Source organism: Oryctolagus cuniculus, chromosome X, assembly GCF_051225735.1.
Source record: "Oryctolagus cuniculus isolate XC-2025 breed Fujian yellow rabbit chromosome X, ASM5122573v1, whole genome shotgun sequence".
Lineage (NCBI taxonomy): Eukaryota > Metazoa > Chordata > Mammalia > Lagomorpha > Leporidae > Oryctolagus > Oryctolagus cuniculus.
In genome coordinates, this window is record NC_142888.1 from 40,220,889 (window position 1) to 40,246,996 (window position 26,108).

The 26,108-nt window shown below is 36.4% G+C and overlaps 1 protein-coding gene across 1 annotated transcript in view; it reads left to right on the forward strand.

Moving 5' to 3' along the window:
* The window catches only part of FAAH2 (fatty acid amide hydrolase 2), a 203,728-nt gene that overhangs the window by 133,359 nt on the left and 44,261 nt on the right, over positions 1-26,108 (forward strand). Inside the window, exons 6-8 of the mRNA XM_070067361.2 lie at positions 76-211; positions 3,506-3,623; positions 18,166-18,285. Coding sequence (XP_069923462.1) covers positions 76-211; positions 3,506-3,623; positions 18,166-18,285 — 374 coding nt within the window. The remainder of the gene's footprint in view (positions 1-75; positions 212-3,505; positions 3,624-18,165; positions 18,286-26,108) is intronic.

The window sequence follows — 26,108 nt, forward strand, 5'->3', positions numbered from 1 at the left end:
AATGTCATTGTGAACCGTAACGTATGGAGATCATGTCTTATTTTGAGCAGCTAACCTGAGTATCTAATCTTTCAGGTGTGGTTCCCAACAAGGGTCAATTTCCTGTGGCTGGGGGAGCACAGGAGTGGTTTCAGTGCACAGGTCCAATGTGCCGTTATGCTGAAGACCTTACCCCCATGCTGAGAGTCATGGCAGGACCTGGAATCAAAAAGTATGTTCACATCTTTTCTCTATCTCCTATTCTGCCTGTCTTGACATTAATTCTCCCTTTGCTTATTAATAACACAGAGGTCAACTTCTACCTTTCACATAAATATTTGTCAGAATTCTTATAAGGTAATTTTATATAAGTGAACTTAATATTTCACAAATTGAGAAGATAGTTTGTAATAATAATTTAGTGAGACAACACAAGCATAGAAGGTCCTTATTTTGGAATGGAAACAGGGAGTTTTAAAAAATTCATTTGGCATTTTGAGTGTAATGACTGAGCTCAGTATAAAGTGAAACTACACATATTTTTTAATCTTACCTGAAAAATCCATTCCTGGAAATTATTTACCTAGTGAGTTCTTTGGTACATTCTCTATAGTAGTTATTTTTGAGTATTTCTCATTTCCAGAAAACTTGTAGTTTCCTCATCTTCTTTACAATCATTCACCTTCTACTTCACCAAAACAATATTTGTGTAATTTAGTCCAGCTTCTTACAGTAAATTTCATTAGTTATTTAGTCATTTATATTTTTATCCCTTTTAGAGTGGAGAACATATATTTTCTTTTTGTGTTAGTAAATAAATACTTTCATCTATATTCTTGATCTCATTTTTCTTTATTAGATTCTTGTTCCATTACTTATCTCACTATGGCTAAACTCTCAAATACAAGCACTCAATCAACCCATACATACACTTGTATATATGCTCCTCATCTTTATCACTAAATTTTCCTAAGATTCTTATAATAAAAAATGAAAAAACTAAGTTTTTCTCAGTTCCACATTGTACCTCAGGTTGTGCTTTTCACTCTCATTGAAAATCTTCTTGTAGTAATTGTTTATATTCATCAGATCTAAATTATCACAGTGCTCCTTTGGTTTTCAACAACTGCATACTTGTTTTCACAACTAAAATATTTCTTGCCGAGGTCCAGATGTTTTTTTGCTGATGATAACCTTTAAATTCTTTCTTTTGTTATTTTTTTCAACTTTTATTAATAAATATAAATTTCCACAATGCAACTTTTGGATTATAGCGGCTTTTTAACCCATAAACTCCCGACCACTCGCAACCATCCCATCTCCTACTTCCTCTCCCACCCCATTCTTCATCAAGATTCATTTTCAATTATCTTTATATACAGAAGATCAACTTGGTATATACTAAGTAAAGATTTCAACAGACTGCACCCACACAGACACACAAAGTATAGAGTACTGTTTGAGTAGTAGTTTCACCATTAATTCGCATAGTACAACACATTAAAGACAGAGATCCTACATGGGGAGCAGGTGCACAGTGACTCAAATGTTGATTTAAGAGTTGACACTCTTATTTATGATGTCAGTAATCACCTAAGGCTATAGAAGCCTTTTGAGTTCACAAACTCCGACCTTATTTAGACAAGGACATAGTCAAATTGGAAGTTTTCTCCTCCCTTCAGAAAAAGGTACCTCTTTATTTGATGGCCCGTTCTTTCCGCTGGGATCTCACTCACAAAGATCTTTCATTTAGGTCATTTTTTTGCCACAATGTCTTGGCTTTCCATGCTTGCGAAACTCATGGGCTTTTTAGCCAGATCTGAATGCCTTAAGGGCTGAATCTGAGGCCAGAGGGCTATTTAGGACATCTGCCATCTATGAATCTGCTGTGTATCCCATTTCCCATGTTTGATTGTTCTCTCCTTTTTAATTCTGTCAGTTATTTGCTGACACTGGTCTTATTTATGTGATCCCTTTGACACTTAATCCTATCATTATCAATAATTATGAACTTAAACTGATCAATTTGACTAGTAAGATGGCATTGGTACATGCCACCTTGATGGGATTGAATTGGAATCCCCTGGCACATTTCTAGCTCTACCATTACGGGTAAGTCCAACTGAGCATGTGCCAAACTGTACATAACCTCCATTTCTTATTCCCACTCTTATATTTAACAGGGATCACTTTTCAGTTAATTTTAAATGCCTAAGAGTAATTGTGTGTTAATTAAAGAGTTCAACCAATGGTATTAATAGAACTAAAAATACTAAAAGGAATAAATTAGTAAGTTGTTCCTCGACAGTCAGGACAAGGGCTGATCAAGTCATTGTTTCTCATAATGTCCATTTCACTTCAACAGGTTTCCTTTTTGGTGTTCAGTTAGTTGCCATTGATCAGGGAGAACATATGTTATTTCTCCCTTTGGGACTGGCTTATTTCACTCAGCATGATGTTTTCCAGATTCCTCTATTTTGTTGCTAATGACGGGATTTAATTTTTTCACTTCTGTATAGCATTCTATAGAATCCATATCTCATAATTTGTTTATCCAGTCTTCTGTTGATAAGCATTTAGGTTGATTCCATGTCTTAGCTATTGTGAATTGAGCTGCAATAAACATTGAGGTGCAGACAGCTCTTTCATTTGCCAATTTCCTTTGGGTCAATTCCAAGGAGTGTGATGGCTGGGTCATGTGGTCATACATGACCTCAATTTAACTGGCAACACTATTGACTACATTTCCTCCTTGAAAAAAATTGACATTGATTTTTTTGATGAACACTACTCCATTATGTATCCTATATGTACATTTTCCCCTTTTCATATTTCTTGTTGGTTTTTCTTCAACTTTTATTTATTCTAAGATCCTCACTTACTTCCCTGTCACCTCTTTATTCAACTTCACACGATGACTCCGTCTTCATTGGCTGCATCAACTATTTCCCATACAAACAACTTCAAAATTTGTACTTCCGATTTATTCTTCTTATGTAGGCTACAACATTTACTAACTGGATATCTACTCATCTCATATAATCAAAACTCAACATGACATAAACTGATTTAATTTTCCTGTCTGTGCTCTTGCCAAACTTCAGATACTGGACCACAATTAACTCAATCACCATACCTGACTGTATTTCTCACTACTTACAACTAACTAAAGCTGAATCCTATTAAATCAACCTCCCAATTATTGCTTAGACCTTTGCAATTTTCTTCCTTACCATCATTATAATACTAGTTCAGAGACAATAATTTCTCATCTGGAAAACTTCTACAGTCCTCTGTCTTTTCACTGTACCTTCAGTCTTGACCCATTCCAAAATGTCTTCTTTCATGCAGCCAGAGAAATAATTTTTAAACGCAAACATAAATTCAAAAGGTGTAGTACATTTTCTAGAACAAAATTCTCTATCATCAGAAAACCACATTAGACCTAAAGCTCAGATTTTTGGGTAGAAATAGTAAGCATATGTAAGTAATTTACTGATGTCAACTTCTGTTTAATCCTTTATAGGTTAAAACTAGATGCAAAGGTATATGTGAAGGACTTGAAATTTTACTGGATGGAACATGATGGAGGCTCATTTTTAATATCCAAGGTGGACCAAGATCTCATTCAAGCACAGAAAAAGGTAATTTTGAATAGAATTTTAATAGAATTCATATATAGTCAAACAGATGCCATTATGGCCATTTCTTTTACTAAGTAAAAAATATTTCTGTGACAACAAATATAATCAGAATAGTTGTGTTAAGTAATGTTTATCTGATTTTTCATAGTTTAGGTTTTTTTTTTTAATCTGGGGAGACTTTTTAAATTACAGTTTTAATTTACGTTATAGTCAAAAATTTAATGCTCCACTAAATAATAGGTTCAACAAATAAAAACTGAAAAGACCTTAGTTCAGTGAGTATACAAGCAAGTGGTATAAACAATAATCTAATGAAAATATGATCATATTACTCATATATAGATACTTTCAAAATAATCACAGATCATTAAACTATAATGGCATTTCAATATTAAGCATTGTTTGACAAAGATATAAAACAAAGTTTGAGAAAACCATTTTTGCAGGGATAATGAATCACAGGTGGTGTTTTGTTTTTTTTTGTTTTTTTTTTACACTTTTGATGTTTTTCTTTTTAATTTTAGATATCACTTATAAGAGAGAATGTGCAGTGTTTGTCTGTGTCCGGCTTTTTTTCACTTGGCATGTCTTACAGTTATATCCGTTTTGATGAAAACTGTAGAATTTCATTTTCGTTAGCTGGAATCACCTATCACACCTTACAAAGCCGTTAGAATTTGTTAAGCAATTCAGAGAAGTTGCATGTGATAAAATAAACAAACAACAAAAAAAGGGTTTTTATATATTAATGAACGCTCACTGAAAGAGAAATCAGGAAAGAAATCCCATTCACAATAGTCACAAAAAATCAGATATTTATTGTTTTTATTTTTTCAAATTTAATTATTAGTTTTAAAAATTCATTTATTATCAATATTTTAGCTTTTATTTAATGAATATAAATTTCCAAAGTACAGCTTATGGATTACAATGGCTTCCACCCCCCATAACTTCCCTCCCACCCGCAACCCTCCCCTTTCCCACTCCCTCTCCCCTTCCATTCACATCAAGATTCATTTTCGATTCTCTTTATATACAGAAGATCAGTTTAGCATATATTAAGTAAAGGTTTCAACAGTTTGCACCCACATAAAAACACAGAGTGAAAAAACTGTTTGAGTACTAGTTATAGCATTAATCACAATGTACAGCACATTAAGGACAGAGATCCTACATGAGGAGTAAGTGCACAGTGACTCCTGTTGTTGACTTAACAAATTGACATTCTTGTTTATGGCATCAGTCATCACCCTAGGCTCTAGTCATGAGCTGCCAAGGCTATGGAAGCCTTTTGAGTTCACTGACTCTGATCATATTTAGACAAGGCCATGGTCAAAGTGGAAGTTCTCTCCTCCCTTCAGAGAAAGGTACCTCCTTCTTTGATGACCTGTTCTTTACACTGGGATCTCACTCACGGAGATCTTTCATTTAGGGTTTATTTTTTTTTCCCAGAGTGTCTTGGCTTTCCATGCATAAAAAACTCTCATGGGCTTTTCAGCCAGATCCACGTGCCTTAAGGGCTGATTCTGAGGCCAGAGTGCTGTTTAGGACATCTTCCATTCTATGAGTCTGCTGTGTATCTCACTTCCCATGTTGGATCGTTCTCTCTCTTTTTTATTCTATCGGTTAGTATTTGCAGACACTAGTCTTGTTTATGTGATCCCTCTGACTCTTAGTCCTATCATTATGATCAATTGTGAACTGAAATTGATCACTGGGATTAGTGAGATGGCATTGGTACATACCACCTTGATGGGATTGAATTGGAATCCCCTGGTATGTTTCTAACTCTACCGTTTGGGGCAAGTCAACTTGAGCATGTCCCAAATTGCACATCTCTTCCCTCTCTTATTCCCACTCTTATATTTAACAGGGATCCCTTTTCAGTTAAGTTTCAACACTGTAGAATAACTGTGTATTGATTACAGTATTCAATCAAAAGTATTAAGTAGAACAAACAAAAAAAATACTAAGAGGGAAAGCCAAGACACTCTGGGTAAAAAAATAAAACCTAAATGAAAGATCTCCGCGAGTGAGATCCCATTGAAAAGAATAGGTCATCAAAGAAGGAGGTACCTTTCTGTGAAGGGAGGAGAGAACTTCCACTTTGACCATGGCCGTGTCTGAATATGATCAGAGTCAGTGAACTCAAAAGGCTTCCATAGCCTTGGCAACTCATGACAGGAGCCTAGGGTGATTAATGAGGCCATAAACAAGAGTGTCAATTTGTTAAGTCAACAACAGGAGTCACTGTGCACTTACACCTCATGTAGGATCTTTGTCCTTAGTGTGCTGTATATTGAGATTTAATGCTATAACTAGTACTCAAACAGTATTTTTCACTTTATGTTTCTGTGTGGCAGCAAACTGTTGAAATCTTTACTTAATGTATTCTAAACTGATCTTCTGTATATAAAGAGAATTGAAAATGAATCTTGATGTGAATGGAATGGGAGAGGGAGTGGGAAAGGGGAGGGTTGCGGGTGGGAGGGACGTTATGGGGGAGAAGCCATTGTAATCCATAAGCTGTACTTTGGAAATTTATATTCATTAAATAAAAGTTAAAAAAAAAAGTAAGAGGGATAATGTATTAAGTTGTTCATCAACAGTCTGGACAAGGGCTGATCAAGTCACCATTTCTTATAGAGTTCATTTCACTTTAACAGGTTTCCTTTTTGGTGCTCTGTTAGTTGTCAGTGATCAGGGGGAACATAAGATATTTGTCCCTTTGGGACTGGCTTATTTCACTCAGCATAATGTTTTCCAGACCTACCAAAGATCACTTTTCAGATAAAATTTAAACACCTAAGAATAATTGCGTGTTAATTACAGAGTTCAACCAATATTTCTAGAACAAAAAAAAAAATACTAACATGGATAAAGTATTACATTGTACATCAACAGTCAGGACAAGAGCTGATCAAGTCACTGTTTCTCACAGTATCCATTTCACTTCAACAGGTTTCCCCTTTGGTGCTCAGTTAGTTGTCGCCAATCAGGGAGAACATATGATATTTGTCCCTTTGGGACTGGCTTAATTCACTCAGCATGATGTTTTCCAAATACCTCCATCTTGTTGCAAATGACCAGATTTCGTTGTTTTTGACTGCTGTATAGTATATTTAGAGTACATGTCCCATAATTTCTTTATCCAGTCTACTGTTGCTGGGAATTTGGGTTAATTCCAGGTCTTAGCTCCTGCGAATTGAGCCGCAATAAACATTAATGTGCAGACAGCTTTTTTGTTTGCCAATTTAATTTCCTTTGGGTAAATTCCAAGGAGTGGGATGTCTGGGTTGAATGGTAGGGTTATCTTCAGGTTTCTGAGGAATCTCCAGACTGACTTCCATAGTGGCTTAACCAGTTTGCATTCCCACCAACAGTGAGTTAGTGTCCCTTTTTCCCCACATACTCTCCAGCATCTATTGTTGGTAGATTTCTGAATGTGAGCCATTCTAACTGGGGTGAGGTGAAACCTCATTGTGCTTTTGATTTGCATTTCCCTGATTGCTACTGATCTTGAACATTTTTTCATGTGCCTGTTGGCCATGTGGATTTCCTTTTTTGAAAAATGTCTATTGAGGTCCTTGGCCCATCTCTTAAGTGGGTTGTTTGTTTTGAAGAAATCAATCCTTGACTTTTAAATGGACAGTTCAGGCCATTAACGTTCAATGTGACTTTTGATTAGTAACTTTGCCCTACCATTTGCCAAAGATATTTTCTAATATATGTTTTGAACTTCCTGTGATCTTTTGCTGTGAGGTTTCCTTCCTTTACCTTCTTTCATATTGATGACCATGTTTCTGTGTTTCTCTGTGTAACACATCTTTAAGCATCTTTTGCAGGGCTGGACGTGTGGCGATAAATTCTTTCAATTTCTGTTTGCTGTGAAATGCCTTTATTTCGCCTTCATTCACAAATGAGAGCTTTGCAGGATATAATATTCTGGACTGGCAGTTTTTCTCTCTTAGTACCTGGGCTATATCTCGCCATTCCCTCCTAGCTTGTAAGGTTTCTGATGAGAAGTCAGCTGTGAGTCTAATTGGAGATCCTGTGAGTGATATCTGACGTTTCTCTCTTGCACATTTTAGGATCTTTTCTTTATGTTTCACTGTGGTGAGTTCAATTACAACATGTCATAGTGAGGATCTCTTTTGGTCATGTTTATTAGGGGTTCTGTGAGCTTCCTGTACTAGGATGTCTCTGTCGTTCTCCAAACCTGGGAAATTTTCTGCTAGTATCTCACTAAAAAAGCCTTTTTTTTCCTAGAATTTTATTTTCTTTTTTATTTATTTTTTTATTTTTTTTAACTTTTATAAAATGAATATAAATTTCCAAAGTACGATTTATGGATTACAATGGCTTCCCCCACATACCGTCCCTCCCACCCACAACCCTCCCCTTTCCCACTCCCTCTCCCCTTCCATTCACATCAAGATTCATTTTCGATTATCTTAATATACAGACGATCAGCTTAGTATACATTAAGTAAGGATTTCAACAGTTTGCTCCCACACAGAAACATAAAGTGAAAAATAATAGATGATATTTTTTAAATGATGATGAAATCAGATCAGACCTATTGTCATGTTTAATCCCAGTGAGAGTCAAGTTGGGAGTTGATAATTTCTTTTTTTTTTTTTTACAGAGGATCAGTTTAGTATGCATTAAGTAAAGATTTCAACAGTTTGCACCCCCGTAGAAACACAAAGTGAAATATATTGTTTGAGTACTCGTTATAGCATTAAATCTCAATGCACAGCACATTAAGGACAGAGATCCTGCATGAGGAGTAAGTGCACAGTGACTCCTGTTGTTGACTTTACCAATTGACACTCCTGTCTGGCATCAGTAATCTCCCTATGCTCCAGTCATGAGTTTCCAAGGCTATGGAAGCCTTTTGAGTTCACCGACTCTTATCTTGTTTAGACAAGGTCATAGTCAAAGTGGAGGTTCTCTCCTACCTTCAGAGAAAGGTACCTCCTTCTTTGAAGACCTGTTCTTTCCACTGGGATCTCACTCACAGAGATCTTTTGCCAGAGTGTCTTGGCTTTCCATGCCTGGAATACTCTCATGGGCTTTTCAGCCAGATCCGAATGCCTTCAGGGCTGATTCTGAGGCCAGAGTGCTATTTAGGACATCTGCCATTCTATGAGTCTGCTGAGTATCTCACTTCCGTGTTGGATCACTCGGGCCTTCTAATACTTTCTTCCTCTCCATGCCTTCAGGAACTCCTAGAACCCGAATGTTGGGTTTTTAAATAGTATCCTGTAGGTTCCTGACAATATTTTTTAGATTTCTAATTTCCTCTTCCTTTCTTTGGTTTGACTGTATACTTTCCTGTTCTCTGTCTTCCAAGTCCGATATTCTCTCTTCTGCTTCACCCAATCTATTTTTAAGGCTCTCAAATGTGTTTGTCATTTGATCTATTGAATTCTTCATTACATTATGATTTTTCGTCTCTATCATAGTTTCATGTTCTACTAGTTGTTTCATTTCATTTTGATTCTTCCTTAATATTTCATTTCCTTGAGAGCGATTTTCTGTCTTGTCCATTAAGGATTTCTGTAGTTCAAGAATTTGTTTTTGAGAACATCTTAATGTTCTCATCAATTTTTTGAGATCCGCTTCTTGCATTTTTTCTATCTCATCATCTTCATAATCTTGAATTGGGGTGTCTTTTTCATTTGGGGGCGTCATAGTGTCTTCCTTGTTCTTGTTACCTCGGTTTTTGGGTTTGTTGTTTGGCACATTGGATATATTCCTTGGTTTCTTCGCTGTGGTGCTTTTTCTTGTTATACTATGACTCTAGATTAAGTGGACTGTCTGCTTTAATGGATTCTTAGAGGCTGTGATGGGTGTGGCCAGAGAGCTCTGTTTGGTTCTTCAGGGTTAAGGGTGTGTCAAATGTGACTCACCCAGGTTGTTCTCTCTCTTGCTCGCTCTCTGTCTCTCTGTCTCTCTCTTTTTTTTGACTCAGAAGGGACGTAATTCCACACAGCTGAGTGGAATTGAGGGTAGTTGATGTATGAAATCTGGTCTCTGTGGGTATTCGTCTGCTCTCTCTATCCCAGGGACCATACAAAGGGTTTATGCAGTCCTCAGTGTGGTCTCAAATTTCTCCACAGTCTCTCACTGGGTTGCCATGGTTACCGAGTTTATTTACTCGTGAGTTCTCTCGCCCACCCTCAGATTTACACAATCTCAGTTCGTTACCTCCACACTTTCACTAGGTCCTAACCTCCTGTTATTTCTCCCCACCAGAGTCAGGTTTTTCTGCTTGGCTACTGGCGGGTGCCGCTTTATGTATGTCTAAAATGGCGCCTGCTCTTTGTCTTGCTCGGCTTTGAAAGGTGAGTGGAGAGAGAGGCTAGTGTCCATGCCAGTTCCCCTTATTTATTCGTTTTCTTCTCTCCTCCAGTCGTCCTGGTGAGCTTTCCCCAGTGGGGCTTTCATTCCCTCTAGGCTCTTTCTGCCTTTTCCCGCCAATGTCTCGGGTTACAGAGGTTTTTGTCTCACCTCCCCTTCCAGTGCTGGCGAGCAGATTCCATGGCTGTCCTCCACACCATGGGCGTCCTTGCTCTCACTGTAGGTCCTCTGTGTCACATCCACTAGTTTCCTCTGCAATTTTTTCCTGAGCCTTTTCCTGAGACTACAGTAACTCCACTTCTATTAAACTATCTTTTTCCCGGACTATTAGTGTGCGCCCTCACTATTCCGCCATCTTGTCTCCACCCCCCCTTTTATTATTTCTTATAAAGCAATTCTAATAGTTTTAAACTCCATCAGCTATTGTATTTCTCTTTGAAAATATCTCTTCATTTCTGAAGGACAGTTTTGGTAAGTATAGTTTTCTTAGATAGCAATATTTTTATCTATTTATTTATAAATTTTAGGCATTGTCCTATATTTTTCTGATCTTCATGATTTCTGTTGAGAAATCTGATTAAATGTTTAAAAGTTATTTAAGTTATACAAGTTTAATGTATCTCAGATATACAGATTTAGTAACTTAGTGACATACAGCTGCGCAACTCTCCTTCTCATCCATGTTCCAACCCTTCTACCTCCTACACCACACATTTGCACTACTAATTTTTACAAAGACCTATTTGCAGTTTATTTATTGATCATATCGTTAACTCTAGTAAAACAAAAGTTCAACAAATATTACGAATAAGGAAAATAAAAAACACTGAACCTCAATGGAAGAGATGAAGGCTGTAACCAATCATCAAATATCAAAATGTATATTTCACTCCAGTATTAAAATCAGGTACTCTACTAGTTACCTAAGATCAAAGAAAATATGTGATAATATGTGATATCCATCTTTTTTTGGGACTGGCTTATTTCACTAAGTATACTGGTTCACAATTGCGTCCACCTTGTTGCAAATGATAGGATTTCACTTTTTTTTTTTTACATCTGAGTAGTACTCCATATATATATATATATATATATATATATATATATACCAAAATTTCTTTATCCAGTCAACAGTTGATGGACATCAAGGTTGATTCCCTATCTTAGCTATTGTAACTTATACTGCAATGAACATGGTGGTACAGGTAACTCTTTCAGATGTCGATTTCTTTTGGTTTGGGTAAAATCCCAGGAGTTGTGGCCAGGTTCTAGTATCTCTCTCTATCTGTCTTTCTCTGTGTCTCTGTAACTCTGCCTTTCAAATAGGAGCCTCTTCCTGGTCTCCCATGCAGGTGCAGGGGCCCAAGCACTTGGTCCATCCTCCACTTCCCTCCAGGCCACAGCAGAGAACTGGACTGGAATAAGAGCAACTAGGACTAGAATCCGGCACCCATATGGGATGCCGGCACCACAGGTGGAGGATTAACCAAGTGAGCCATGGCGCTAACCCCAACTCCTAGGATTTTACTCAAACCAGTAGAAATCAGCATCTGAAAGAGTTATCTGTACCACCATGTTCATTTCAATATAAGTTACAATAGCTTAGATAGGGAATCAACCCAGATGTCCATCAACTGTTGACTGGATAAAGAAATTTTGGGATACACGCACACACACACACACAATATGGAGTACTACTCAGATGTAAAAAAAATGAAATCCTGTCATTTGCAGCAAGGTGGACTCAGTTGTGAACCAGTATACTTAGTGAAATAAGCCAGTCCCCAAAAAAGATGGATACCACATATTTTCTTTGATCTTAGGTAACTAGTAGAGTACCTGAATTTAATATTGGAGTGAAATATGCATTTTGAGATTTGATGATTGGTTACAGCCCTTGTCTTTTCCATTAAGGTACGGTGTTTTTTATTTTCCTTATTCGTAATATTTGTTGAACTTTTGTTTTACTATAGAGTTTATTACCTTTAAAAATGCCTGTTTGATTTCTTTGCCCATTTCTTAACTGGATTTTTTGTTTTATTGTTGTTGAATTTCTTGAGCTCTTTATAGATTCTGGATGTTAAACCCTTTATCAGTGGCATAGTTTGCACATATTTTCTCCCATTATTTCAGTTGCCTCTTTACTGAGTGTTTCTCTTGTAATGTGGAATGTTCTCAGCTTGATGTAATACCAGTTGTAAATTTTCACTCTAATTGACTGTGCTTCTGTCATCTTTTCTAAGAAATCTTTGTGTATGCCAGTGTCTTACAGAGTTTGCAATGTTCTCTAGAAATTTGATTGTACCAGGTCAGAGATTTCTGTTTTTGATCCATTTTGGGTGGATTTTTGTGTAATGTGTAAGGTAGGGGTGTAGTTTCATACTTCTGCATTTGGAGATCTATTTTACTCAGAACTGTTTGTTAAGGAGCCTGTCCTTGCTCCAGGGATTGAAGTTAGCTCCTTTGTCAAAGAGAAGTTGATTGTGGATGGATGGATTGAGTTTCTATTCTGTTCTGTTGGAACCACTGGCTGAATGTTGCTCTGTTCCTGCCACTGCTACCAATACTGCTGAGAAGATGGTGTTCTGTCTCAGCCAATTGTTGTGTGTGCGTACAAAGTCTTCCACAGATTCCACCCACTCTTTCTCAGCTGGGCATTGGGTGCTGTTGTGGGGAAGTTTGGGTGAGATAAATGTGCACCTTCTATTTTTGCTAGGTCCATGGGCAACCACTAGAAATCGATAGATACCTCTGGGGCTGCAGTCCTGACTCACACCATTCTCTCCCTCTGTCTATATCACCACTACTTGCTGTAGTCCAGTCTAACCTCTGACTCAAAGCTGCTGCCCATCTCCCTCTCAGCTGCAGCAGTTGTGCATTGTGTTCATTTTCATGCTGCATATTGTTCCCTCCACACAGGTCCAAAGCATTCATTTTCCTCTTGTAGAATTTCCAGTGTGGTTTTTTCTCCAATTCTCCTCTGAGAGTATGCTTTCTATAATTTTTTGAACTGTTTATCCCCAGTCTAGCTCAGTATGTGGTTCCCTAATCCACCACTTGAATTTTTCCCAAATCAGATTAAACATTACTGGCATTTACTGTGTATGATGATTTGCTTTTCTCTTTTTGGTTCCAAAACCAGATTTGTCTTTGTTGATAAGTCAATTACAATGTGTCTCGTTGGAAACATCTTTCTAATGAAACTGTATGGGGTTGATTGGAATTTCTACATCTAGAACTTCATTTCCTTTTGCAGATTTGAGAAGATTGTCCTAATTATATTTTTAAATTTTCTTTTTAAAAATTATTAATATAGAGACAACAGATTTCAGGTATCATAGATACTATTCCAAGAAGATAACTGTAATTCCCTCCCTCTATGTCTCCTTTCCTCATGCAAACTCCTGCCTTCTTTTCTTTTTCTTTTTTTAATTTTTGCAAAAACATTATTTTAATTTACATTATGATCACAGGCTTAATGCACAACTAACCATAATATTCAATAATAAGTAGCAAGACCATTGTAATATAGGAGTATAGATAAGAGCTAAAAACAATAATCAAATATATCAAAATTTAAAAATATTTCTGCCCCTTACTATTTCTGTACTACTTCTATAACTTCCATAGTCCATTTTTTGGTATTCCTGGCAGTAACTCTTACGTATCATAGGCTTTTTCGTTCTTTGTTACTTTTTTTCCTCTTTTTTTACTGTCCTGATAGAATAACTTCAAATTCTCTGTATTTAATTTTTCTGATTCCTCTGTTTTATTGAAGTTATTGTTAATGCTTTCTATTGTATTTTCATTTCAGACATATGCTGTAGTCAAAACTGCAGATTCTTTTTTTATTTTATGGTTTAAATCTCTGTAGCACTTCTAATTTTGGTCATTTATTGTTTTTTTCTGTATTTGTTTACTTGTCTGTGTTTTCTTAAAGTCCACAGATTTATTTAAGATCACTATTTTAATTCTTTGTCAAGAAATTTGGAATTCTAAAGCTCCTTTTAGCCACTGGAGTTTTATTTTATTTTTATTAATATAAAGAGAATATATTTTATTCATTCCATATGTACAGTTCTAAGGTGATAAGCATATTTCCATCCCTTCCCTTCCTCCTCAATCTCTTCCTCCCTTCCTTTTTTCTTTAATTTTTGAAAAGACATAATGGCAATCTCCTCTATAATCACAGACTTGATAAACCACTAACAATAGTATTCAACAAGAGAAAACCACAGTTTTTTTACATTTAAAAATGCCTGTTTGCTCCCTTTGCCCATTTCTTAACTGGATTTGTTGTTTTATTGTTGTTGAATTTCTTGAGCTCTTTATAGATTTTGGATGTTAACCCTTTATCAGTGGCATAGTTTGCAAATATTTTCTCCCGCAGTTCCATGGGAGTATAAACAAGGGCTAAAAATGACAACCATATCCCAAAATGATCATTACCTCCCTGTTCATTTTTTTGCATTCTATATTAACTGCCACATATCAAACATATGTTATTTGTCTTTTAAGTATTGGCTTATTTCACTAAGCATAATGGTTTCCAGCTGCAAACGTTTGGTTGCAGAAGACAGAATTTCATTTTTTATGGCTGAGTAGTATTCCAGAATGTACATATACCATAATTTCTTTATACAATCTTCAGTTGATGGACATCGGGGTAGATTCCCTATATTAGCTATTATGAATTGAACTGCTGTGAAAATGGGGGTACAGATAACTCCTTCATATCCTGATTTCATTTCATTTAGATAAATTCCCAGGAGTGGGATCACTGAGTTATATGGTAGCTCTACTTTCAGATTTCTGAGCAAACTCCATATTGTCTTCCATAATGCTTTCATAGTTTAGGTTCCCAACAACAGTGGGTTAGGGTATCTTATCCCGTACATCTTTGATAGTAGTTATTGTTTATTGATTTTGGAATGATGGCCAATCTAACTGGGTTGAAATAAAATCTCACTATGGTTTTGATTCACATTTCCTACATGGCTAATTATCCTAAGCATTTTTTGATGTATGTGTTGGCAATTTGAATTTTATTCTTAAATATTACCCTGTTCAAGTTTGTTTTTCATTTCTTTTTTTAAGCTTTTATTTAATACATATAAATTTCCAAAGTACAACTTTTGTATTACAGTGGCTTTTCCCCCCATAACCTTCCTCCCACCCGCAACCATGACATCTCCCACTCCCTCTCCCATCCCATTCACATCGAGATTCATTTTCTTTTTTTTTTTGACAGGCAGATTTAGACAGTGAGAGAGAGAGACAGAGAGAAAGGTCTTCCTTCCATTGGTTCACTCCCTAAATGGCCACTACAGCTGGCGTGCTGCACAGATCCGAAGCCAGGAGCCAGGTGCTTCCTCCTGGTCTCCCACGCGGGTGCAGGGCCCAAGGACTTGGGCCATCCTCCACTGCTTTCTCGGGCCACAGCAGAGAGCTGTACTGGAAGAGAAGCAACTGGGACAGAACCGGCTACCCAACCGGGACTAGAACCCAGGGTACTGGTGCTGCACCAAGAATCTAGTGAGCTGTGGCGCCGGCCAAGAGTCATTTTCAAACAGTCAACCACAAGAAGAGGCAACCAAAACAGTGGGAAAATATTAATAAACTATATATCTGATGAAGAATATCCTGGGTATATAAGGATCTCAAGAATCTCAACAATAACCAAATAAAAATCCACTTCAGAAGTGGGCAAAGGATATGAATAGGCATTTTTTAAAAGATGAAATCCAACCGGCAACAGGTACATGAAAAAATGCTCATAATCACTAGCCATCATGGAAATGTGCACAATGGAAATGCCACAGTGTTTTTTTGGAGCTCATTGCACTTATAATTTGTTGTCACCACTAGGAACATGGTGATACTTGAGTCTACTTGTAGGTCTAGATGAAAATACAAGTAGTGTGGTTGGTCCTAAAGTTAATCAAAATTGTCTCACTCCTGTTTCTTTTCAGGAATTTTGTTACTGTATTATTTATCTGCCTGTAACCTATTGTTCAACGGCAGCAATGATGTATCATAACTCTGGAGATCACTTTTGTCACAGCTCCCAACCTTGATCAAAGTAGCCTCCAACCTAATATCTAAAAAATGCCACAATTCCTGTCAGCATTCCAATTCAAACAAGAAAGAAACAATTCTTTTAGGCAGCCAACAGACAAGTGAGTGATTTGCAATCAAATTCTATCTTTTTGTTCAACACGAGGGATGTGTCAATAATTGGGTGGCTTCCTATCACCTATGCTGCTCTGTGTCAGTAAGGAGGTGGGACTAATGTGAATCAAAAGTCAAATTATCCCTGTTTGCAGATGAAAGGATTCTATATATAAGGGAATCAAAAGATTACACTTATATTCTGTTGGAACTCATATGAAAGTTTGGTACAGTGGCAGGATAAAAAATTAACATAAAAAACCCAGTAGCCTTTATATATATAGACAATGCCATGGCTGGGATAAAAACGTGTAAGAACAGTCTCACAAAAATATTTGCTGGCATCAGCTCTGTGGCATAGTGGACTAAGCCTCCACCTGCAGCACTGGCTTCTGTATGGGCAGCAGTTCTAGTCCAGGGTACCCCTATTCTGATCTGGCCCTCTACTATGGCATGGGAAAGCAGTAGAAGAGGGCGCAAGTGCTTGTGCCCCTGGCACCCATGTGGGAGACTCCGATGAAGCTCCTGGTTCCTTGCTTTGGGTCAATCCATCTCTGATCATTGTGGCCATTTTGGGAGTGAACCAGCAGAGGGAAGACTTCTCTCTGTCCTTCCCAATCTCTGCAGCTTTAATTCTCAAAGAAATAAATAAAATCTTTTTTTAAGGATATGAACAAAGTTTTTTTTAAGGTTTATTTTTAACTTTTATTTAATGAATATAAATGTCCAAAGTACAGCGTATGGATTACAATGGCTCCCCCCCATAACGTCCCTCCCACCCACAACCCTCCCCTTTCCCACTCCCGCTCCCCTTCCATTCACATCTAGATTCATTTTCGATTCTCTTTATATACAGAAGATCAGTTTAGCATACATTAAGTAAAGATTTCAACAGTTTGCTGCCACACAGAAACATAAAGTGAAAAATACTGTTTGAGTACTAGCATTAAATCTCAATGTACAGCACACTAAGGACAGAGATCCTACATGAGGAGTAAGTGCACAGTGACTCCTGTTGTTGACTTAACAAATTGACACTCTTGTTTATGGCCTCAGTAATCACCCTAGGCTCTTGTCATGAGCTGCCAAGGCTATGGAAGCCCCCTGAATTCACTGGTTGAAATGATCATTTTTCTATTAAAGTATTACTTATAACCATTGTCTATATTCTCATTATACTAGGATTTTTTTCTTTTTACTTCTAAAACTTATTTGATAAAATATTTAGCCTTTTCACTGCAGTGAAAATTTAAAATATGTTATCTAAAAAACTAAAAAAGAATGGAAGAAGAATGGTGAGAGGGAGAAAGGGAATATCATGTCATTTTACCTAGAAACTTTTGAATATCACATTCTTAGACTTCAATCTACATGTCATATTGAAACTTAAAATTAATTAAAATCAAAATTTTAAATGAGATAAAAATGCCATTTTTGTCATTTGGAGTGTTATCTTTAGTTTTCGGACTTTTCATTGAATCCTGTAGCTTCTCATCTGGCTTGTAGTGTTCTCATGAGACTATCCTGGTTTATGTGTTGCTATGTTTGTTTTCTTTTGTTTTGTTTTTTGGCAGAGGAAGAGAGAGAGAGAGAGAGAGGGAGAGAGAGAGAGAGAACTTCCATCTGCAGCTTTACTTCCCAAAGGGCCTCAAAGGCCTGAGCTGCACCCATCTGAAGGCAGAAGCCATGAGCCTCCTCCGGGTCTCCAACGTGGGCGCAGGGGCCCAAGGACTTGGGCCATCTTCCACTGCTTTCCCAGTCCATAGCAAAGAGCTAGATTGGAAAGTGGGGCAGCCAGGACTAGAACCAGCAGCCATATGGGATGCCGGTACTGCAGGCAACAGCATTATTCACTACGCCACAGTGCTGAACCCTACTATGTTTTGGTTTTTCAAAGAAGAATGAGAGCCTGGAGCCTCTTACTCTGCCATTCCACTAATGCCACTCTGATTTGGTTAGTTGTATTTTCACATTTGGCTATTTAATATATTTGTTTTCAAAGGTTGTAGCTCACCTTGAAGGTGTTCTAGGAGCCTTGGTTCAACATGTTAAACTGAAGCAAATGAAGTATTCTTTTCAATTGTGGATCACCATGATGTCAGCAAAAGGACACGATGGGGAGGTATGTTCATTTATTTTCTTCCTTTTTTTGAATTTCTATTGTGAATCATTTATTGGGTTTCATAGATAGATAGATAGATAGATAGATAGATAGATAGATATCATGCAATGAAGGAAAAGGTTAAGGGATTTTAAAAAACACATTTCTTGGGTGCTAAACTGATATAAGCATTCATGATTGCGTTATCACAGAGTATGAGCCCACCCCTCTATTGATGTCAGTGAAGTCTTCTTGGTAAGAATTTGATACCCCTGATGTCTTGAATGATTTCGAACAACTTAACAATATGGATAGGTGATTAAAAGTGTTTCAGGCAGGAAGAAAACATGGCATGGCAAGGGTACAGGGATGTGTGATATATTTCAGTATACCATACGATGAGTAACTCAGAACATTTATGTTTCAATAAAATTTTAAATTTTAGGTAATCCCTATTATGAAGATCCAGCATTATTATGTCCAAGTGGTTTTCTGAGAACATACATATATCTATAATCCTTTTTCTATATATATTTAACCCCTGTATTAAACATGTGCTAGATTGAATGACAATGTGCATAATTGTGAAAGATTTCTTTATGAATTAATATGAATTAATATTACATTAACAGAAAAACTGTTAGAAGCCATGAACTCTGAAAGAAAATGAGCTATATTTAACATTCTGAAAAAATAGAAATTTGAGTTTCCAGCCCTTAACTTTTGTTCATACACTGGCAAATAGGATGTTCTATTTTATAGCATAACAGACCTGAATTGAAATCACAGGCCACGATCTGCTTTTGTCAACTTGAGTGAGTTACTTATCATTGCATGAATACGTGTGAAGTGAAGCTACTAATAACTACATTTCAGGATTATTGTGTGGGTTAAAAATAGTAAACTAAAGTTGGGAATTTGGCATGGCAATTAGGCATCAATCAATACACATGCTTCACATATTGGAGTGCTTGGGTTGAAGTTTCAGCTCTACCCATAATTCTAGCTTCCTGGAAGGAAGTAATCAATGACTTAATTGTGTAGGTCTCTGAGACCTCCATGTAAGACCAGGATTGAGTTCCTAGCTCCTAACTTTTGCCTGGCCCAGCCCAGGCCATTGTAAACAATTGAGGAGTAAAATAGCAAATGGGAGTTTTCTCGTTTTCTGTCTTTGTCTGACTGCCTCTGAAATAAATAAATGAATGTACAAAAGTGAAAAAATAAAGTGCTGGACATGAAGTATCCATTTTAAAGGAAAAAAAAGTCATACGATCTTTTTCTAATTCAAGTGAAATAAATAACCTATGACTATCCTATTTTTTTTTAATTCTAGGTAAACACATTTCCAGTAATTCTTATATACAGATTTAGAAAAATAGCCATATTTCCCACTCTATCCTTCCTTCCACAAACTCCCTCACCCTTTCTCCTAATTCCTCTGTAATTTCCTCTCTGAATTTTTACAGTGATATAATTTCAGTTTATTTTAAACTCATAAGATTAACTCTACAAAGTAAAAACTTCAGCAAAGAGTAGGAAGAAAAGCACTATTCCACAACAGTGGAGACAAGGCCTGTAAACAATCCTTGAATCTCAAAATGTGAATTTTACTTCCATAAATTATATTGTAGCTACTCTGTTAACACAGATCAGGAAAGACATATGGTACTTGTCTTTTGGGGACTGGCTTATTTCACTAAGGAAAATGGTTTCCAATTGCATCCATTTTGTTGCAAGATACAGGATTTTATTCTTGTTATGGTTGAGTAGTATTCCACCATATATATAAACAAATATTTATATATTATATTTTATATACTTTATGGAATGGGAGAGGGAGCAGGAGGTGGGAGGATTGCAGGTCGGAGGGAAGTTATGGGGGGGAAAAACCATTGTAATCCGTAAGCTGTACTTTGGAAATCTATATTTATTAAATAAAAGTGGAAAAATATATAAGTTTATATGAAATAAATTAATATATATGTATATCATAATTTCCTTATCCAGTCATCAGTTGGTGGGCATTTGGGTTGAGTCCAAATCTTAGCTATTGAAAGTAGAGCTGCAATAAACATGGGAGTACAGACAACTCTTTCATATGCTGATTTCATTTCCCTTGCAGAAATTTACAGGAGTGTTATTACTAGGTCATATGGTAGATCTTTTTTCATCTTTCTGAGGTATTTCCATACTTTATTCCCCAATGGCTGTACTTGTTTACATTCTGACCAACAATGGATCAGGGCACCTTTATCCCCTCATCTTCACCAGTACTTATTGTTTGTTGATTTTTCTGTGAGAGTGATTCTAACTAGGATGAGTTGAAACATCATTGTGTTTTTGAGTTGCATTTCCCTCATGGCTAGTGATCCTAAAGTTTTTTTCACATGTCTGTTGGCCATTTGAATTTCATCTTTTAAAAAATCCCTGTTCAAGTCCTTTTCTCATTTAACTGTATTGTTTGTTTTATTGTTGTTGGGTTTATTGAGCTCTTCATAGATTATGGATATTAATCCTTTTTTTAGTTTCATGGTTTACAAATATTTTCTCATTCTGTCAGCTGACTCTTCACTTTGTTGAATTTCCTTTGCAATGCAGAAGCTTCTCATCTTGATGCACCTTTAGGGTACCAAAAGTCTATTTGGACTTTGATTCCTGGTGCTTCTGGGGTCTTTTCCAATAAGTATTTGCCTAGGCCAATATCTTGCAAAGTTTCAGCAATATCCTCCTTTGGTATTTCGATGGTATCGGACCATAGATTTAGATTCATGATCCATTTTGAGTTTCTTTTTTGTATAAAGTGTAAGGTAGGCAGCTTGTTTCATTCTTCTGCACAGGGAGACCCAGTTTTCACAGCATCATTTATTAAAGATAATGTCCTTTCTCAAGGTATTGATTTCAACTTCTTTGCCAAAATTAGTTTTTTATACATGTGTTTATTTCTAAAGTTTCTACTGTTCCATTGGTCTGCATGTCTGTTTTTGTGCCAATACCAGGATATTTTAATTATTACTGCATGATAGTTTGTCTTAAATCTGCTATTCTGAAGCCTATTGCTTTATTTGTGTTGTTTAAGATTGCTTTAGCTATTCAGGGTTTCTTGTGTTTCCACATGAAATTTAGCATTTTTTTAGATCGGTGAAGAATGTCATTGATATATTGATTGTGATCACTTTGAATCTGTTAATTGCTTAACGTAGTAGAGACTTTTTGATGTTATTAATTCTTCCAATCCACGAATGTGGAAGAATTCTCCATTTTTTGTGCCTTCTTCTATTCCTTTGTTTAATGTTTTGTAATTTTCACCATAGAGATCTTTGACTTCTAGGTTAAATTTATTCCAAAATATTAATTTTTTGCTTAGACGTTGTTTTTCAGCCATGACATTTTCTGTGTAAAAGAAGGGTACTTATTTTTATGTGCTAATTTAATATTCTGCCACTTTGCCAAATTCTTCATGAGTTCCAATAGTCTTCTAATGGAGTATTTTGGTTCCCCTATACATAGAATCATGTCATCTGAAAATAGGGATACTCTGACTTTGTTAAATTTCTTCTAAAGTCTTTACATATCTACATTTTTATAGCTAATGTGAATGCGATTGATATTAGAAGTTTTTTCTCAGCAGTGGCATTGTCTGTGTATAGAAAGTCTATGGATTTTTGTATGTTAAATTTTTATCCTGCTACTTTACCAAACTCTCACGAGTTCCGATAGTCTCTTAGTGGAGTTTTATGGTTCCGCTATATTTAGAAGCATGTCATCTGCAAATAAGGATAATTTGACTTCCATGTTTCCAATTTGTATCCCTTTGATTTGATTTATTTTTTTCTTTCTTTCTTTCTTTTTTTTTTTGGCCTAATGGCTTTGGCTAAAAATTGAAATGGTGAAAGTGGGCCTCCTTTTCAGGTTCTGAAACTTACTGCCAATGCTTCCAACATTTCCCCATTCCATAAGATACTGGCTGTGGATTTGTGATATATTGTTTAATTGTGTGGAGGAACGTTCCTTCTATACCCAATTTGCCTAACGGTTTCATCATGAAATGATGTTGTATTTTATCAACTGTTTTATGTGCATTAACTGAGATAATAATATTATTGTTTTTCTTCAATTTATTAATGTGATGTATCACATTTATTGATTTGCATTTGTTGAACCATCCTTTCATACAAAGGATAAATCCCTCTTGGTCTGGGCAAATGATCTGTCTGATGTACGGTTGGATTTGATTAGATAGTACTTTGTTGAGGAGTTTTGCATCTGTGTTTATCAGAGATATTTGTCTATAGTTCTCATTCTTTTTTTCATCTTTTCTGGATTAGGAATTAAGATAATTCTGGCCTCATAGAGTGAGTTTAGTGGCTTCCTCTACCTTTCAATTGTTTTGGATAGTTTGAGAAGAATTGGAATTATTTCTTGTTTAAAAGTCTGATAGAATTCAGCAGTGCAGCCATCCATTACTGTGCTTTTCTTTGTTGGGAGAGTCTTTATTACTGATTCAGTTACTGTCTTGGTTATTGGTCTATTTAGGTCTTCTACGTTTTTATGACACAATTTTGGTAGATTGTATGTATCCAGGAATCTATCCATTTTTTCTAGTTTTTCTAATTTTTTGGCATAATCCTTATTTAGTGATTCCTGATTATCCTTCTAATTTTAAGGTATCTGTTGTTAAATCTCCTTTTTCATCTCTGATTTTATTAATTTGAATCTTCTCCCTCTTTTTTGATGGGCCAATTATGATTGAATTTTGTTGTTTTTTCAACAAACCAGCCATTTCACTTCATGGATCTGTTCTAATTTTTCTGTTTTGTCTATTTTGTAAACATATTCTCTCGTTATTGACTAATTTTTTTTCCTACTAATTTTTTCTTTACTTTGTTGATTTTTTTTCTAGTTCCTTTTTTTAAACTTTTATTTAATGAATATAAATGTCCAAAGTACAGCTTATGGATTACAATGGCTTCCCCCCCCATAACGTCCCTCCCACCCGCAACCCTCCCCTTTCCCACTCCCTCCCCCCTTCCATTCACATCAAGATTCATTTTCGATTCTCTTTATATACAGAAGATCAGTTTAGCATACATTAAGTAAAGATTTCAACAGTTTGCTGCCACACAGAAACATAAAGTGAAAAATACTGTTTGAGTACTAGTTATAGCATTAAATCTCAATATACAGCACACTAAGGGCAAAGATCCTACATGAGGAGTAAGTGCACAGTGACTCCTGTTGTTAACTTAACAAATTGACATTCTTGTTTATGGCCTCATTAATCACCCTCGGCTCTTGTCATGTGCTGCCAAGGCTATGGAAGCCCCCTGAGTTCAGTGACTCTGATAATTTTTAGACAAGGCCATGGTCAAAGTGGAAGTTCTTTCCTCCCTTCAGAGAAAGGTACCTCCTTCTTTGATGACCCGTTCTTTCCACTGGGATCTCACTCGCGGAGATCTTTCATTTAGGTGTTTTTTTTTCCCCAGAATGTCTTGGCTTTCCATGCCTGAAATACTCTCATGGGCTTTTCAGCCAGATCCGCATGCCTTAAGGGCTGATTCTGAGGCCAGAGTGCTGTTTAGGACATCTGCCATTCTATGGGTCTGCTACGTATCTCACTTCCCATGTTGGATCATTCTCTCCCTTTTTTATTCTATCAGCTAGTATTTGCAGACACTATTCTTGTTTATGTGATCCCTTTGGTTCTTAGTCCTATCATTATGATCAATTGTGAACAGAAATTGATCACTGGGACTAGTGAGATGGCATTGGTACATGCCACTTTGATGGGATTGAATTGGAATCCCCTGGTATGTTTCTAACTCTACCGTTTGAGGTAAGTCAGCTTGAGCATGTCCCAAATTGCACATCTCTTCCCTCTCTTATTCCCACTCTTATATTTAACAGTGATCACTTTTCAGTTAAGTTTCAGCACTTAAGAAGAATTGTGTATTGATTACAGTATTCAACCAAAAGTATTAAGTAGAACAAACAAAAAAATACTAAGAGGGATAACATATTAAGCTGCTCATCAACAGTCAGGGCGAGGGCTGATCAAGTCACCGTTTCTCATAGTGTTCATTTCACTTTAACAGGTATCCTTTTAGTGCTCAGTTAGTTGTCACCTATCAAGGAGAACAAATGGTATTTGTGCCTTTGGGATTGGCTTATTTCACTCAACATAATGTTTTCCAAATTCCTAACAGGGATCACTTTTCAGTTAAAATTTAAATACCTAAGAATAATTGTGTGTTAATTACCGAGTTCAACCAACGGTACTAGAACAAAAAAAATACTAAAATGGATAAAGTATTACATTGTACATCAACCATCAGGACAAGAGCTGATCAAGTCACTGTTTCTCATAGTGTCCATTTCACTTCAACAAGTTTCCCCTTTGGTGTTCAGTTAGTTGTCTCCGATCAGGGAGAACATATGATATTTGTCCCTTTGGGACTGGCTTAATTCTATCAGCATGATGTTTTCCAAATTCCTCCATCTTGTTGCAAATGATACATTTGCAGCTTCAGATACATTGAGAGCTTATTTATTTGGTACTTCTCCAATTTCATGATGTAAGCACCAGTTGTTATAAACTTCCTTGTTACCACTAATTTTCTTGTATCCTGTAAGTTTGTTAGGTTGTATGGTCATTTCCATTCTTTTCCAAAAATTTTTGATAACCCTTTTGATGTCTTTTATGACCATCTGCTCATTCAGGAGCATGTTATTCAGTTCCAGGTATTTGCGTATTTTCTAGAGATTCTTGAGATGTTAATTCTCAGCTACATTCCATTGTGGTCAGAAAAGATGCATTTTATGATTACATTTTTTAAACTGATGAGACTTGCTTTATGTCCTAGCATATGATCTGTCCTTGAGAAAGTACCATGCACTGATGAAAAAAATGTCTGTTCTGCAACTGTGTGTTCCAAGGTTATGTAGATATCAGTTATGTTCATTGTTGCATAGTGTATAGTATCTCAGTTGTTTCTTTGTTGATTTTGTATCTAGTTTATTTTTCCACTTCTGAAAGGGTGTTTTGAAGTCCCCAATTGCTACTATGATGGAATCTATATCTCCCTTTAGATTAATTAACATTTATTTTAAATATCCAGGTGCCCTGTCATTTAGTGCATATACATTTAATATAGTCACATCTTCCTGGTGAAATTAAACATTAATCATTACATAATACCCCCCTCTTTGTCTCTTTTAACCGTTTTTGTGTTAAATTCTATTATGTCGGATATTAGAATGGCTACACCTGCTTCTTTTTGTTTTCTGTTAGCATTTTTATAAGATTTATTTATTTAAAAGGCAAAGTATTATAGAGAGGCAGAGGAGGAGGAGGGGGGAGAGAGAGAGAGAGAGAGAGAGAGAGAGAGAGAAAGTCTTTTATCCACTGGTTCACTCCCCAAATAGCTGTAATGGCCAGAGCTGGGCATATTCGAAGCCAAGAAACAGGAGGTTCTTCCAGGTCTCTCATGTGGGTTCAGTAGCCTGAAGACTTGGGCAATCTTCCACTGCTTTCTCTGGCCATAGCAGAGAGCTGGTTAGAAGTGGAGCTGCCTGGTTTCGAAACAGTGCCCATATAGGATGCTGGTACTTCAGGTAGCAGCTTTACTTGTTATACCATAGCGCTGGCCCCTCTGTTAACATTGAATGTCATTTTCCATCCTTTAACTTTCTGTCTCTTTGTATCCTTGTTGGTGTAGAGTGTTTCTTGTAGGCAGCATATTGATGAGTCTTGTTTTTGCTCCATTCAACCAGATTGAAATTTTTAATAGAAGAATTTAAGCCATTTTTGTCCAAGTTTACGATTGCTTTGTCAATACTGGCCTGCA